Source organism: Artibeus jamaicensis, unplaced genomic scaffold, assembly GCF_021234435.1.
Source record: "Artibeus jamaicensis isolate MK-2021 breed Jamaican fruit bat unplaced genomic scaffold, CSHL_Jam_final scaffold_3307, whole genome shotgun sequence".
Lineage (NCBI taxonomy): Eukaryota > Metazoa > Chordata > Mammalia > Chiroptera > Phyllostomidae > Artibeus > Artibeus jamaicensis.
In genome coordinates, this window is record NW_026522040.1 from 10,713,375 (window position 1) to 10,730,910 (window position 17,536).

The 17,536-nt window shown below is 41.9% G+C and overlaps 1 protein-coding gene across 1 annotated transcript; it reads left to right on the top strand.

Moving 5' to 3' along the window:
* The first annotated feature begins 773 nt into the window (after window positions 1-773).
* GPR37 (G protein-coupled receptor 37) lies at window positions 774-17,222 on the top strand. Its single transcript, XM_037141822.2, has 2 exons — window positions 774-2,376; window positions 15,953-17,222. The coding sequence occupies exons 1-2, from the start codon at window positions 1,327-1,329 to the stop codon at window positions 16,769-16,771; spliced, it is 1,869 nt and encodes a 622-aa protein (XP_036997717.2). The 5' UTR covers window positions 774-1,326; the 3' UTR covers window positions 16,772-17,222.
* Window positions 17,223-17,536: the final 314 nt, after the last annotated feature.

Consider the following 17,536-nt stretch of genomic DNA (forward strand, 5'->3'; position numbering starts at 1 on the left):
TGAGACTGAAACCGCCGAGCTGCCCTCCTCCCCGGGGACACCCACGGAGGTGAACGCCGCACTTCGCCACGGCAGGGGCCCCAGGCCTGAGCATGCGCACTGGCCGCAGCGGACGGGTAGCGAGCACCCGGGCGCCTCCTTTTTTCAACTCCGGACCGGTCAGGCCGGTTCCGACACCTGGGGAAGGAAGGCGTCCCGCCCGTCCCCGGCCGCGAGCGGCGCAGGACCCGCGCCCCCGCCCTTTTTTCCTTCTGCTTCCAGCGCCTGGAGTGAAAGCCGCTACAAAGGCCTGGAATGAGACGAGTGTGGGATTATTGAGTCGTAAACCACTAGGGGATCCAGTCGCCCCCCAAACCAGCTTCTGTCGGAGGAGGAAGAGGAGAGGAGAAGGCAGGGAGCTGAGCGCTCCGTGTCGCCGGCGCGCGCCGCGGCCGGAGCGGCGGGGCGAGGCCAGGCCGCCTCCCCCTGCCCGGCCACGCAGCGCCTCGCCCGCGGCGGTTCCAGGCACCACACGCCCCGCCCGGGCTGCGCTCGCGGGGGCAACGACGAGCGCCAGTGGCCGCCTGCGCGGTCCACGGAGGGCGGTGCCCGCCCTCCCCACCCCCAGCACCGATTTCTGCGCGGCTGGGACACGCCGCCGAGCGGCCCGCGCTGCCCCCTGTCAACTTCGAGCAGGAGAAGCAACTTTGACAGTAGCTGCGGGTTTCGAACCCTCCTTCTCCTCGGCAGCAGTAGCCTCCAAGTCTCTGGGTTTGGGGCGGGGGGGCAGGAGTTTCCAGGGCGCATCCGCGCCGCGTCTGGCTGTTTTGAAACCTGTTTCCAGCGAACTGGGAACGGGCTTGCAGCCACTCAGTCACCGGGAGGGGAACTTCTTTCCCCTCAGTTCACCTCGGCTCGCTACTGGGTAAAACCGTATCGGAAGGATGTAAACAGGCAGGGCAACCGTTACCAAGAAGGCAATCACCCAAAGGCGGGGAGGAGCGTGGGGCTTCGTCCGGGCTTCTCCCAGTCGCAACATTTAATCAACAGTCAGGTGTTGGTTGCAACTTTTCAAGGTCAGCCACCGGGAGCGGAGAGTCTCTTTCCGAACCTTGGGGAGACGCAGCGCGCGCGTTGGGTTGGGCTGAGACATGCACAGGACGCCAGTGGATGGTAGAGCGCGAGGGTGGTGACCCCCGGACCCATCCCCCAACCTCCCCGCAATCTCCCGTCCCCCGCTGCCGGGGCGGGGGTAAGTGACATGTGTCTAACTCTCAGCAGTAACTTAGGCAGCAGGTGTCGGTCCTAAACAGGAGCCGCGGCTGCCGGGTGCGCCCTCACGGAGCCATGCGGGCCCTGGGCGCGCCTTTCACCCGCACCTCGCGGCTGCTGCCGCTGCCGCTGCCGCTGCTGCTCCTGCTGCTGCTCAGGGTTTCGGTCTCTGCTGCCCTCGGGTCCGCCCCTGCGCCCAGGAACAGAACTTGTCTGGGGGAAAGCTGTTCATCTGCACCCAACCGGCTTCGCGGCAGGGACGCCTGGGGACCGGTTGGTTCTGCAGGAGAAGACCTTCTGCTAACGCGTGAGCCCGGGGAAGGGGAGCAGGAAGCAGCGGTGCGCGTGGCGTCCTCGTGGGACCTGCCGGCGGCCCCGGGTGGTGACCCAGGTGCTGGCAGACGGGCGGAGGCGTCGGCAGCGGAGCCCTCGGGGCCTCCAGCCAGGCCGCCTGGCGCCTGGAGGTGGAAAGTTGCTCGGGACCCGGAGCCCCCTGGAGTTTTGGGGAGGGGGAACCCCACGGCTCTCCAGCTCTTCCTTCAGACCTCAGAGCAAAAGGAGAAGGGTCCGAGAGGCGCTGGCATTTCCGGGCGCAGCCAGGAGCCCAGGGTGAAGGCGGAACCCGGTGCCAGCGACCTTTATTACTGGCCGAGGAGAACCGGGAAACACCAAGGTGCCCACCGCGACCCCCTACCCGAGGCGGTCAGTGGACCCTCGGGGCGCGAGGGGCGGATGATTGCACCGCCCGGAAGGGCGCTGGCCCACAATGGGTCCTCGGGTGAAGAGGTCCACGAACGCGGGGACCCCCGCCGGGGAAACAGCACGAACCGGCGTTTGCGACTGAAGAACCCCTTCTACCCGCTGACCCAGGAGTCCTACGGAGCCTATGCGGTCATGTGTTTGTCGGTGGTGATCTTCGGAACCGGCATCATCGGCAACCTGGCGGTGATGTGCATAGTGTGTCATAACTACTACATGCGGAGCATCTCCAACTCCCTCTTGGCCAACCTGGCCTTCTGGGACTTTCTCATCATCTTCTTTTGCCTTCCACTCGTCATCTTTCACGAGCTGACGAAGAAGTGGCTGCTGGAGGACTTCTCCTGCAAGATTGTGCCCTACATCGAGGTAATGCCCTCCAGGCCGTCTCAAGCCACTGGCTTTACCCATTTCCAGGATTTATAGCAACAGAGCTGCTGCTCCACGCACCTACCTGGCTTGCTGAACCCCTTTAAATCCTTTCACTTTTCCCTGGGTCCCTCCTTTATTTCTCGTGCCAATTATTTATGCATCTATGTGTCTGTCTATCTCTCTAGCTACCTGAGAGGGGTAACCGTTCACTCATCTTCAAACTCATCTGCTCCCAGATTGTGCAATACTTATGATCTCATGTGTAGAATTATTTAGATTTAAAATTTATCTCTCTGAATATGGTATCACATATATTTCTGACTTGGCACCTGGAAGAGATTCTAGACTTAATCAATGGCCAGTCCATAGTTGTCATTATCAGAACCAACAAGAAAAAAAATTGTTTCTCTACTAGATTTCTAGGCTCCAACATGATTTTTCCCCAAAAAGATTATTGCATATTTGAAAAAATATCAAAATAGGAGTAATATTTTATTTAATAAAGGAATCCGCTTTTCATTGTCAGGTGGCCTCATGATACATTAATAACCTCCTAAATTAGTTTGTGTTTTTGGCTGTCTGCCCTGTGTCCCATCTAAATTCTCATGTAATTTCTTGTTTCTTTCTGTTTCCTCCTCAATCTGTTAACAAATTTTTTTATCTTGTATGAATGAGCTCAAGCAAAAATGCCACTTTGGCCAACCAGACACAGAATGTATTTAATATTCTCAAAGTATATATGTTTGCCACTCGTGAAGGTATAAGGGATTGGCTATTTTAAGGGATTAACACTAAGACTAGAAAATTTCTTGACTAGGGGCAAGGAATAGATTCTAACTTTAAAAAACAAAAATCTTTTTGAGTAAAAACCTGACTTGTTTTATCCTAAAGCTAGTGTCCTGCACCGTAATTATGGGCGTTGGAATTTGCTCTTTAAACGGCCTCTCTTTACACACCAGCTCTTGGAAGGAGCCCAAGAGCTTTGTTGCCAGTTGTGTTTTTAGCCAGCTGGCCCTTGATTACCTCCATTCATAGTGCCTGTTTCATTTATGGAAGCAAAAGCAGGGAAACTGTAAATATTCCTGAGCTCCTGATCCTGTCTGGCACCAGGACCAGTGACACTCTGTTCAATATTGTCGCAGGGCCTAAAGCTGGGGGATAAATAAACAGAAAACAGTGCCTACTTAGAAGGACCAAGGCAAGAGACAGTAAATAAGACCCTCTGCTCACTGGCAGGGCTCAGATGCAGAATCACTCCATGCTTGCTAAATCAGCTGTTGCTACTTCACCAGGATCCAGGCTTTCTCTTGTTGCCAAGCCCCAAGTAGCTTTGAAATATCTAATTTATTTGGTAGGCCATTCGATTTTGAATTGCAGAGCAGGTAGTTGAATTTATATTAGAGAATAGGTGTCTACCATATGCCTTTTCTAGGTCAATTTCAATTTAAAATATCTTTGATTGTTTGAATAATGCAGAAGAAATTGACATATTTAAAGAAGAGACAAAAGTAAACTGTAAAGTTAACAGGAGAGTTACCCCAATGTGAGAGGGATGTATTGACTTGTCTTAAGTGTATTGGACATGTAGAAACCTTTATCATTAGGGCAAAAAACAATAACAAAGACAAAAAAAAGAAGTTGGGGAAAGAAAACAATTTACCAAAATTCTTGAAAAAACTTTAAAAGAATCCCATTCGAACTCAGAGAAAAAGAGAAAAAAATTGATTAGTTTAATGAGACCTGTGAGTTGTGAGTGATGGTATTTATTATATATGGGTTTTAATGTTCATTTTCTAATTTCTAAGCATTTTTTTAAAATGTGTACTGTACTTTCATTTGTATTTCATCTTCTAATTTAATTTTCTGGTCTTATAATGTGTTTTGCTTTTTCCAGTGTTTTTATTTTTAATATTTCTGAGTTATTTAAAATTTTTATTCACAATTAATTTTTATTTTTTATTTTTGTTGAGGTATAACTGACATATAACATTATATTAGTTTCAGGTGTACAACATAATGTTTGATGTTTGTATACATTGTGAAATGGCCACCAAAATAAGTTTAGTTAATATCTCTTACCTTACATAGTTAAGCCTTTTCTTCTTACGAGAACTTTTAAGATCTACTTTCTTAGTGGCTTTCAAATACGTGATACATTAGTACCTGTTTTAACCATGCTGTACATTGCATTTGTGACTCATTTGTTTTGTACCTGGAAGTTTGAACCTTTTGACCCCCTATATCCATCTTTTTCACCGCACCCCCTTGTTCTGCTTCTGGTAACCATCAACCAGTTCTCTATATTTATGAACTCGATTTGTTTTTTTTTATTTTTTAGAATCCACGTATAAGTGAGATTATATAGTATTTGTCTTTCTGTTTGACATATGTCACTTAGCATAATGCCTTCAAGACCCATCCATGTTGTTGCAAATGGCAAGATTTTATTCTTTTTTCATGGCTGAATAATATTCCATTGGGTATATGTGCTACACCTTCTTTATTCATTCATCTGTTGGTAGATACTTAGGTTGTTTCTGTATCTTGGCTATTACAATTAACACCGCAATAAATATGAGGGGACACACATCTTTTTCAAGTTAGTGCTTTTGTGTTCTTTAGAGAATTTTCCAGAAGCAGAATTGCTAGATCATATGGTAGTTCTATTTTGAATTTTTTTTAAAAATCTCCACACTGTTTTCCATAGTTACCACAATTTATTTTTACTGATCTTTACACATTTTCTCTCCCATCTTCTTTTTTGCCTTCTTTTCCTTTTCAACCACATTTCTTTTATTTTCTACAATGTATTAGCATAATCTTAAGGGGGTAGTGGAATTTTGTTTGTGCATAGAAAAACAGAAGACATTTCTTTAGCAGAAATTACAGATCTTCGCAGTTTGCACTCAGCTCTTTATTTTCATTTGTTGTTATAAGGCCTGATGAGAGCACCCTGCTTTCAGGATTTATCACCAGAAATGGAGATTTTTTAAAAATCATATTTAATATTGATTGGAACAGAAATATACTAGGAACTGTTGTAGTTGATAACTTATTCCGGGATTATGATGCCTTTGTGGCCTAGTGATAAGTCCCATAAGGACCAAAGGCAGATAGAGTGGTACAAAAGGAGACTAGGAGAGGAGGAAATATGGATGGATGGTAGCCATCCTTACAGATACATTATTTTAAACTGGTTTATGAGATAGTCATCAGAGAAAATACTATACTCAAACCAATATAGTGGGAGAGAGAGGGAACCAGCGAGCCAGGGAGTGGAGGGAGAGATGGAATGGAAGTCTGGCAGGGGGCTGCAGTAGGGGAAAGGCAGAGGGGTCCCTATCACGGCATTCCCTTAAGGATCTAAAAAAGGTTAAAGTCAAGTAATTCAGGCATTGGATGTGGCAACACAAAGGGCCCTTTGCTCATTCCTTGGTGGAAGCCAACCAGAGTCAATGTATCATCTGATCCAGGTCTTAATTGGAGGCTTTGAATTATATAGACTCTTAGTTTAAAGAACACACACTTTCATGGTGTGTGGTAAGGGCAGAAGGCATCAAATAGTTCTAAGATAATCCCAGTCCCTACTGTGTTTTTTAAATTTTTCTTTTACTGGGATACAAGATTCATAAAGGAAGGTGGAAAATGAATAAAGAGAATGCATCTCACCAGGGCCTCAGGACTAGGGAAGATTTGTGAAACGTCTGGAATCTCTTGTATTGAAAAGAGCCAGATTTTCCAATGGCTTTAGAAATGCTGGTTTGAAACGGAATGAAACAAATGGCCCTTTCATTGCCTTAGATTGTAGTTAGCGTTGGCAGGTAAGAAAGGATGGTTTTGGAAGCTGAAGTCGATAGTGCCGCACAGTTATGGGACTCTACACAGATGTCCCTAGCATCTCTACATTCAAGTGATAGCACATCTATCACGGCAGATGGTACATTTGCCTGAGCAGTGGAGTAGCCATTAGGTCTTCTAATGGACTTTTAAGTGGAAACATACAGTTTTATGAGCAATTTGAAAGTTACTAATAATATTCTCAGGGAAAATAGACTCAGTGTGTGAGAATAGTACTTAACAAATATTTTATGACTTCCCATTAATCCCTTTGTACTCATTTTCTGCATTCCCAGGCAAATGAAACTATTTAGCCGATAACTCCTGCAGAAAGCGAAAGAAGCTACAGAGTGTGCTCTTCTTTAGAACTTCATAATGAACAGGGTACGGTGAAGTTTACTGAATTTGGGTCCCACGCAAGAAATAAAAGCTTTATGACATTCAAATGTGAAATTCAAATAATTTTCTTAACTATTGATAATGCCATCCTTTCTAAAGCTTGGCAATGAGTTATACACAGGAATGTGATTTTTCTTTACTTCTCTTCTAGAAATATTAGTTGACATTCAGCTTTTAGGGATTACATATAGAATAGCCGCACCCATCGACTGATTAAGGAACAGTTTGAATAATTTGTTTCCTATCATCCTTCTCCATATACGTCATCATTCATTCACTTGTTCACCATCCATCCATCCATCAAACATTTGTTGGGCTTTTTTTTCCTATGATAAACACTATGTTAGGAGTGGAAGAGGGAGGGGAAGAGCTGAAAAAATGTCCAGGATGAACACATAGATGAGTTACTGCTACTAACGTTTATAAGAAAGTAAAGAGATGTTTCAGCATGTGATGAATACTATAATAAAGATTTAAACAAGGCTTTAAAAAGATTTAAACTTTATGAAAGTTCAGAAATGGCCCTGGAATGAGTCAGCTCACAACCGTACTTGGTTATGACCAAAGGTAGAACAATTAAAGTAAAAAACTGTGCTCCCTTATTCTGTTTGAACGATATTTTTACAGTTTGTTTTCATAAATGCCATACAGCCTAGGTCTGTGGTGAAAAGTTACATCTATGAAAATCTTAACTCTTCCATTATTGTTTGCCCAGTCTTTCCTGAGATAGGAGACTCATAAGAATAATTGGCAAAATAATTGGATAGATAGGACAGTTCTAGATGTTTCATTTAGAAAACAGAATTATTCTAACTATCCTTAAATATGTAATTATTATGTAGAATATAATGCCTGAGATAACCATCTCTGCTTTAGAATTATTAGTCCTTATTAATAATCATAATGACATTAATTAAATCAGATTTTAAATCTTTACTTCAGTGACTGGTTGATGTAGCACTGTAATAACAGTACATTAAATTGAGTCCCTTCCTTCTGAAAATCTCAATGGACATACCTATTGTGCAGTTTGACCTTAGAGAACTTAGGAAGAAAGGCTAACAAGAGAGGTACTGTAGACCCTACTATCGAGTAGGAAGCACAAGGAATGCTTTTCCAAAAATCATAATATATTCTTTTAAGCACAAAGAGTGAGGACTTACTCTGAGTTCCTGAGAGCTGCCTAGGTATCTGGTTGTGTCAACAAAGCATCCTTCAACAGTGAAAAGGAACCAAATATATCTGCAGAAACAAAATAGACCTGAGCATATATGTCTACCCAAGGCTGAGTAGGTGTGAGTCTACCTTGCCCTTTGCTCTTACACAGCCTGGACCTTGATAGAATGTTTCCCCTTTAATAGCCCTTCCTGTGTGCTGTAGCCAGATCCCACAGTGTCACACTGGATGCATGGGGACCTGTGTCTGGGGTGTGGACTGTGGGAGGTGGATGGATGGGCTTCTATGTGGTGAGGTTTGTCTCTGGCACTGCACTTCTGCTCCCATCCCCAGGGTCTCTCCTGTCATTTTACTTCCCAAGAATGGACCTGCCAACATGCCATAATTAACTCAACATTGTTGCCAAGACTAGCTCTTAAGTATCTTAATTAGAATGATATTCTTAGTGCCAGAAGAGATGATGTCATCCAAAATTTCAAGGTGGGGTGGAGAAAAGGATTGCGGCAACCTCAGATATGGGGTCTTTCCATTTGCAAAGTGTGTATACAAACTTTCCATAAAACACAGGATGGAGTCACAGTGCCAGACTTATTTCTGAGACAGAATATTTTGTTTGTGAATTTATGATAGTTTCCAGTGTCATTTGTCAGCACATTTGAGAGGTCATATAGCATTAACGAGGCCAAGGTCATTGATTTGATCCCTGTCTAGAATGAGTCATTTTCACTACATCTATGACTGTACTTAGGGCCATTTTTACTCCCCTCCTCATCATTCTCTACCTTCTGCCTTTCCTTCTAGCTTGACTGTCTTCTCCTTGGGTCACACCTCTCCTGTACAGGAAAAACACCCTTTTAACTAATTCACAGCAAGATGTGAGATTTAGAGATGTTTACCTTTTGCCAGAGAACTGAATGAGAAAGAGTATTACTTCCTTTACAGACCACCAAGGAAATTTACAGAGAAATTTTGTCTTAAAATGTGGTTTCCCAGTATCATTCAAATCATAATTACCCAAGCACAAAAGGAAGAGGCCAACTCCAAATTTGTTTTCATGTAGGTTGGCCATCATGCAAATCAATGTCCTTAGGCACAGGGAAAAGAGGTAACCATTTGTTACTATTCTTTAGAAATTCACTAGAATCCCGAGGTAAAACAAATCGAAACAAAACAGGAAGTCTAAGTAACTTGAAGGTTGATTAGAAACTTCATGTTGGTACCAAGCCTTGAAAACTGGAATGCGGTTTGGGGAAACTACTGTGTTTTGAAATGAATTTCTAATTATTGACAATGATTACACAATACATAACTTAAAAATCTGTTGATTCCAATAGACGGCTTTTCCATCTTAGGACAAATGATGTTAATGATTTTCTACTATGCAAGAAATACACTGTTACAAAAGTCAGAAGTCACAATTGGTGGGAAACCTTATGTCAAGGTGAGACTATAAAGACAAATTTGGGGATGATATATTGGCTTTTAAATAGTCTCAGTTGTTTTTATAATAATTAAGAGCATGTTATCAAGCTTATGCAAGAGAGAGGAGGGTGGAACGAGAGTTCTCCATAATGAGAGTTATGCCTTCAAAACTCCATAACTCTCATAATGAGAGTTAATGCCTTCAAAATACTTCTCCCCACGACACTGGGAATCATGTATAGATGAAATAGGTTGGGCACAATTAAAATAAATGGACCTTTATGGCATGTGGGTGTGTGAGATTAAATCTCAGTGATACTGCTAAAGGTGAGAAGCTTCTCTCTGACCGTGGAAGAGTGGCCGGGAAGAGCTCTGTCGGCTGGGAGACGTGTGTGTGTTTGAGGGGTGCGGCACACCTCTCCCACTCACTCTTCTGGTTTGGAAACACTAGTGGAAGTGTGTCACTGCTGTAGCATCATGATTTGCACGCGTTCTGAAATGAAGTCTTTGATACGGGCCATCTCGTTCAGATCTGTCTGCTAAACAGTGGCTCTGAAAAACATGCCCTCCCCGAGAGGACTCAAAGAAGTGTCTCTTCCAGAGGAAGTTGCCCCGAAGTGCTGAAGGGATAGAATTGTGGAAAATGCAGGAGGAAGCCAAAGGCAGACAAAGCTCAAGCCACTTAGAGTTTTCAAAGGAAAACTCTACCCGGTGCTCCTCCTGCTATTTTCTTAATTGTTAGGCCTGTAACCACGGGCTCATAATAGATAATCATTCATGGCCCAAATGAATGGGTTTTCTTAACAATAATGCCCTTGTTTGGTTACTTGTAAACAAAGGACAGGACAGAAATAAATGCACTTAAACATCTTTTTGAGATAAAAAAACGTTAGGCTACAGTACAGTTATCGTGACTTTGGTTAGTAATTTTCCTGTTTTATAAAGATCAGTATATTTCCATCACTTTGCTGTAGTTAAAACATGTGGATTTAGTTTTGTATGCTTTGCTTGGACATACATTGGTCTTTCCCCCTCCGTCAGGGTTATCATTGACTTCTGTGAGAAGGTTTAGTAAAAGACACTCTTCACTTGGTTGAGAGTGGAACCTTACGTACTCTGTGCCCTCTCTTTCCTGGCTTCCTCTCATTCGTGACGCTGTCCTGTCTGCAGTAAGCTTCTGTCTGAGAAACAGAACAATAGCTGACACAGGATCTTCCCAGGTGACTGACTGCTTTTCACAAAGTGTCCGTATGCCTTTTCTTCATGTTATTTGGAATGAACAGGGATTTAACGTACTGCAAAGTGAATATGGTGGCCCCGGTTTTCACAGGACGTGATGTTTGTCTAGCATTAGAGACTTCACCAGTGGGGAGGACACTTGGTGCCGGAGTTGCTGCTATCCCACCTGAGAGCTCAGGCAGAGACTTTTCCCTGTGCCTGTCAGGGTTTTGAAGCAATGCTGTAGGGGGCTGCAGCCACCAGAAGCCTCCCTGCTCAGGTGCTGACTGGGCAGGTGGAAGGAGCTTGACTGTTGTGACTCTAGGAAGCAAAGAGCAGAGCACTGCTGTTTGCAAGGATGATTTAAGAGTCATTTCTTTTGATTCTTTCGATTTTGTAGTTTGATGCCAGTCCCCTCAAGATGCTCCATATCTTAATTTCCCCAATAGTTAGATATTTCTACTTCCAGCTCTCCTCTGATGTTGAGTCTCAAAATTAATAGCCTTGTCTGTTCAAAGTGTTTACAGTCTGCTTTTGTGGATGTTAATTATTCCTCCCATTGCAGTTTAATTAATAAGAGATTGCATCTTACTCATTTCATATCTCAGGATGTTGCTTCAAAGAACTAACATCTAAGCTAATGCTTAACAGCTTTACTCTCAAGAGCATATTTTATAGTGATATTGAATTTTAGCAATGAGCTATGGTCATTAAGTGCAGAAGATCCAGCATTCGTGATACAGTTTTATAATTGCATATAATTGCACCATTCATCTTGGTAGGATTTCTAATGAGCTGTATGTAAACAAGTATATTTAAAAATTGTGACAGAAATATTTTCATGTTACCCCAACATTTAGCAATTTTAGTTACATGGATGTATTTCATATCAGAGTAAGCAGAAACTAGCACATCCATTATCCAGATGATTTTTATCAATTAATTTCTGAGGTATGCAGTTAATTCCTTACAGATGTTTAAAGCTTTTTGTAAATGATTTGGGAAAGCACTGTGCAAGGAATTTGCACCTTTCTGGTTCTCTCACATTTGGAAATGGAATGCAGAAGAGAATTTGTGGAAAACCGTCTGAAGTAAGAGCAGTGCAGGCAGTAACAGCAGCAGTAAGACACCTAAGACCGGCACGGGGCTGCAGTTGCTGTGACAACTGAGTTGTAAGCTCTCCTTGCATTTGGGGTAGCATTTTATTTTTTCATTTTTTAGAGACTCCTTTAAAACTCTCTCTGTAGCTCCCTTCTTGGACAGTTCACCCTCTTTCAGCTGGATGTGGATGGCAGAGAATAGTATCAGAGAGAAGTACAACTTGAAAACAGGAAGCTGTGTGCAGGAGCTTCCTGAAATTAGTCTATGAAAATTGGGAAGGTTTCCTCAAATCCATGAGTCATCAAGAGGATTACAGATCAGACGTGTCTGAGGTTCTGACTCAGGACTAAAGCTTTTAGGGATATGGCTGAAGAACTGAGCACCTTCAAATAAAATACAGTGCAAAAGAGTTGCTGAGCAAAAAAGTCAGAGCACATGTAAATCCGATGGCTTGAATTTTGTCCCAGCTTTTGTTATCATGTGAGATGAAATATACAGAACCTAGAAAACCCTGTTTTGCTTTTCGAAGCAGTGACTATCTTCTGATTAAGAGTGAGTTTGCAGCACAGTTTATCACATCGAAGGACTGGCAGTTGAACACACCCATCTTAATACATGTCCATCCCACCCACATTCATTTACTATTACTTCTCCAGAGATGTTTTGCAAGTGACTTGTGCTTAGGTATGCAAATACTAGCTAGCTCTTGTGATAATTGGTCCAGATTTTAAATCTGTAGACTTCACATTTTAAATCAGGGAGAGTAATTGGGGAGAAGATGCTATCCCTGGTGTGTTCCTTTTAAGTAATGACAGAAAACTGCCAAGAAAATTGATGTTTTGAGCCTCTAAGAGATTGCCTCTCCTTAGAGCAACTAGCATTTTTATATCACCAAGCTATCCTTTTAATAGAAATATTATCCATAATTTAGAGAGGGTGCACAGCATAAACCTTGTAGCTCTGTGTTTGTGGACTGACTCAGGAGACATAGTGATGGGAACACACACAAACTTGCCTTTAGCAAAGACTGTACAGAAAGCTTCGCTGGGGATGTGTGCGCATTTGAGAATTTGAGGGTTTTTTTGTTTTGCATTCTTATTGAAAAAATAATCAAAATATTTCAAAAGCTAAAATTTAAATGTAAAGTTTCAAAAATCTTGAAAACAGAATATTGCTATTTCCACATAATACTGTTTGACATAAGACTTTCAGAAAACGCTAAGTCCTTCTCAGATTTCCGTTCAAAATGTGGCAATTACTGACATTAAACAATATAATCTAATCTTGGGACAATTTTAAGAATTATTCTGAGTTTTCAGCATAGGTGCAAAATAAATTTCCGTCAAGGTGAGCAACTTGTTAATTCAAAGGTTAATCTTCAACACGTGAATGTAAATATGACTCTTTTCTTAATAGAAGACTTAATATAGAAGTCATATTAAGTAGATATTTCTTATACTAGTGTTTATTTAAAACTTCCTGAAGGTATTGTTCAGTAGAAATTGTGGTTATAAACTCAGTCGTGACCTCTTGTTCTGCCCGGACCTAGATCTTTGATAGTCCTATTTTTCATACAGTTAAACTCCTCAGTATATCTCATGTTTAGACTGTCTCCAATAATAGTAGAATAGTCAGGGCATGGGTACCATGTCCTTATTTTCCATATTAAGAGTAGTGGACACTGACTAACGTGTATTGACTAAGAAGAGGAGAGAGTACTTGATGTTGGAACTCTCAGAATCCACAAGGCTTGCTGGGTACTGGGGCTGAGGGGGAGCCCGGGACTCCGCTCTGCCCAGCCTTCTGTATGAGATTGGAAGCCAGGCTCCCTGCTCGAGCAAGGACTTCCGCCACCTGGTCATCACAAATACAGGTTATCTGGAAGTCATGGATGCTTTCTCTCCCTCTGGAACAAGAAACAACCCTTCCGAGAAAGATGAGGAAACCCCATGAAGATTTCCTGCTGAACAAGCAGTTGCATGGGCAGATACAGAAAGCGTTCAGGAAAGAACTACTGAATTATTCTTTGAGTCTGAGTCAGGGAAAATTTGATACATTAGTATACATGCTTGACAACATAATCCTGTAGATCTTCTCTTTTCTTAATTGGATAACATTGGGCAGTTGTCAGAAATTTGCAAAAAAATTACAGGAGATGTGAAATAGTGAGACATTCTGGGAGAAAATTAGAACTTTACAGGTTAAAAATTCTTTTGATACAAAGAAAATAGGGATAACCATTTACAAAAAGCTGCAAGCGTTTCATCAAAATGCAGCACAACAGGCGATCACACAGGATGACAGAACATTTTTCTAAACTTAACTGGAGTGATAAAAAAAATAAGGATTTAAATGGAACTTTCTTACAACAGTTACTACCATTAGAACCTGCCTGTAGCTGAGACTGGGTCAAAGTAATTATCTGAAGGATTCGAGTTGGATAATTTGTTTAAAAAATAAACTTATTTTTCTCTCAAAAAACAAGTCCACAAGGCAAGTTGCCATTGTTCTGGGTAGAGAAACAGCTTGAATGTAGTACATAAGCAACTCATGTTTTGAGTGCTAACCTTGTTATAACAAATGGTTTTCCTTTTTTCAACATTTGCTCCTTGTTACTTTGCCAAGGCATTTAACCTATAGCTGTGCTTAAACATTTACACTAGCAGAGGGAAAAGTGAGTACCTACACTCAGGTGCCTGGGATGCAGCCCCAAGCACCCTGTCCACAAAGGGAGTTTTCTTTTAGTCTCCTGTTTTTTCCTAATCCTTATGAATCTTTTACCTTCTATCCATTGTCCTTGCTTAAATTATATACATAATGGCCACATTTATTGAACATTACATCACTCCCATTTCCCCCAAATTAGTTGAGCAAATTTGAGGTTCCCAGATGATCACTAAGAACCATCTTCCCACTTCTGAGTGAAAAAACTGTCTCTTACTCTTTTCTCTCCCTCCAGTATCTAGCAGAGCGCTGTGCAGAGAGTCATTATCGGTACACGCGTGCCTGTGTTGAATGCATACCTCCATTCCCTATTAAAGTGTATGCATGATGGGCAATATTTTACGCATAAATTATTGAATGATAGTATGTTTACATTTGGAATGTGCATTAATATTCCTGGAAAAACCTCTGTGTGAAACAATATGTATACATGTTTTGGGTTCGTACATTCCGATTCGATTTATTGAGCTATCTGGACCATATGTGTGTAAGAGTCATTCCTCTTTGAATTCGGCACTCTCTGTGGTCAGCGTGAGTTTTCTGATCTGAAGTCTTCCTATGGGTAGAGTATTTAGACATTGTATTTGGTTCCTTTTGGGGGCATGTGTTTATGTTTTTTTAGTACTCTGTTTTCTTTGATATTCCCTCATTTCATATTTCTTTAAATTTCCTGATCATATTTATTTCATGGTAACTGTATTTATATCTGATTCTGTAACTTGTTTCTTCTGACGTATGATCTCATAGTGGTGGATAGTTCCTTGCATATTGTGATTTTAAATTTTGAATCCGTATTCCTGGAATTTTACTTGTGCAATTTCTTTGAGGCCTAGTTTTAAAATCCTCCTTCTTTCAGAGAGGATTTGTGTTCACTTGAGTGGTGCCTGGGGCAATTTTAAGTTACATTTTGAGTTTCTCTGAACCACATAGATGGTGTGATTTCTGGCTCTAGTTCAGTGTACATTCAGGCTCCTGGTTAGAATTTTCCCTTCCCTCTCAATTCCCCAGATCACCCAGATTCAAAGGTTAAAATCCAGACAAGTTTCTCCACTATCTCACTTGATCAATTTTTTTTCTCCAGCACATCTCATCAGGATTGGCAGATGCCCCTAAGGCAAAACCATGCCCCATGGGGTGGGGGTGTCACTGACTTGTTTGGCATTTGTACTCTCCTTGATTTTGACCTCTGGAGAATCTTCCTTTCTTGTTTTTCATAGTTGTATGGAAGATAATATTAAAACATTTTTATTTGCATTTAGGAAAAATTAAAAGAGATCTCTACTCATCTAGTTTGTTGGAAACAATAAGCTCTTGAATGTTTGCTCTGTGTAAGGTGTGCTGTTGACCCTCACACTGGATGGAAAACATGGCCATCCTTTCACTGATGAAAACGGGATACACTCACTTGTCCTTACTCCTGATCTAGATCGTCCACTGGCAGGCATTTTCATGGTGACTGAAATTCTTGGGGTCTCTGTGTTTTTCTCTATGATAAAATGGTATTGGGCTAAATGATCTTTATGGATCCTTTCAGTTCTAAAATGACCATGCCTTATTATTCCAGAAAATTACCTACCTCTCTCTCCCTTTCTTCCTCTCTCACTCACTCACCATTCTGTATTTATTGCTTTAGTGTTTGATTTTTTTCGGCTGCCACCCACAGGTGAGATCATCCATATTCTGTGTCCCTCCACAGGTTGCTTCTCTTGGAGTCACGACCTTCACCTTATGTGCTCTGTGCATAGACCGCTTCCGGGCCGCCACCAATGTACAAATGTACTATGAGATGATCGAAAACTGTTCTTCCACAGCTGCCAAACTTGCTGTCATATGGGTTGGCGCGCTGCTGTTGGCTCTTCCAGAAGTTGTTCTTCGCCAGCTGAGCAAGGAGGATTTGGGCTTCGGCGGCCGAGCTCCTGCGGAGCGCTGCGTTATAAAGATCTCTCCGGATTTGCCGGACACCATCTATGTTTTAGCCCTCACCTATGACAGTGCGAGGCTCTGGTGGTATTTTGGCTGTTACTTCTGTTTGCCCACACTTTTCACCATCACCTGCTCCTTAGTGACCGCAAGGAAAATCCGCAAAGCAGAGAAAGCTTGTAGCCGAGGGAATAAGCGGCAGATTCAGCTAGAAAGCCAGATGAACTGCACAGTGGTGGCTTTGACCATTTTATATGGCTTTTGCATTATTCCTGAAAATATCTGCAACATTGTTACCGCCTACATGGCTACAGGGGTTTCCCAGCAGACAGTGGACCTTCTCAATATCATCAGCCAGTTCCTGTTGTTCTTTAAGTCCTGCGTCACGCCAGTCCTTCTGTTCTGCCTGTGCAAGCCCTTCAGTCGGGCCTTCATGGACTGCTGCTGCTGTTGCTGCGACGAGTGCATCCAGAAGTCCTCGACAGTGACCAGCGACGACAATGACAATGAATACACCACGGAGCTGGAGCTCTCACCGTTTAGCACCATACGCCGCGAAATGTCCACTTTTGCTTCTGTTGGAACTCATTGCTGAAGGACATTTGGTTTGGTTAGATTTTTTTGTTTGATTTTCAGACCCTGTGAAAGTTTTTACTTCATACTTTTCCTTACTGGGAAATAAATGCAGAAAAAAGAAAGAGAAATATTAACTACTATAGGACTGATTTTGCAAATTAATATTTGTGCTTTGAAAGAAATGTTTATATTTAGTTATTTAAGAAGTATGAGGAAGCCAATAGTTTTAGATCATTTTATCTAGTATGGTGCTAATATTTTATTTGAGAAAAGTTACTACACCTTAATTGCTAACTTTCTTTTCAAAAGATAAGGACTGTATATTGACTATAGCCATGTGATTTTGTAGGTTATTTTATGTTTGAGTTGTGATTGAAAGTATATTGTATATAGAATCATGAGATGATTTGTAGATGAAAAATTTCACAAAGTAGCACCAAATAAATTACACTTTATTCTTTAATGTCATTGTCAATCTACTTTTAACCAATTTTCAATAAATCATTTAATTGCCTTAAATACACAATTACTGGTTCTATGCACAATTTAAAGATGGCCTTATTATTTTATAACTTTATTTTTCTTTAAGGCAGGTAATCACTGTGTTACAAAGTTTTCTTAACAGTACTATTTCATATGCATGACTCATAAAACTATACTGTGTGCTAAACAGATTGTATTTTTAATATTCAGATATAGATGTAAAATTACTTCCAAATATTTATAAAATATGAGTAAATAGACAGTAGAGTAGGAAGAAACTATCTCATCTTTTTAAATTTGC

Bases quoted from the DNA above. Each gene is read 5' to 3' on its own strand.
- GPR37 (XM_037141822.2), top strand. From the start codon at position 1,327: ATGCGGGCCCTGGGCGCGCCTTTCACCCGCACCTCGCGGCTGCTGCCG. The intron at 2,377-15,952 runs GTAATGCCCTCC...GTCCCTCCACAG, and splicing joins AGATTGTGCCCTACATCGAG to GTTGCTTCTCTTGGAGTCAC.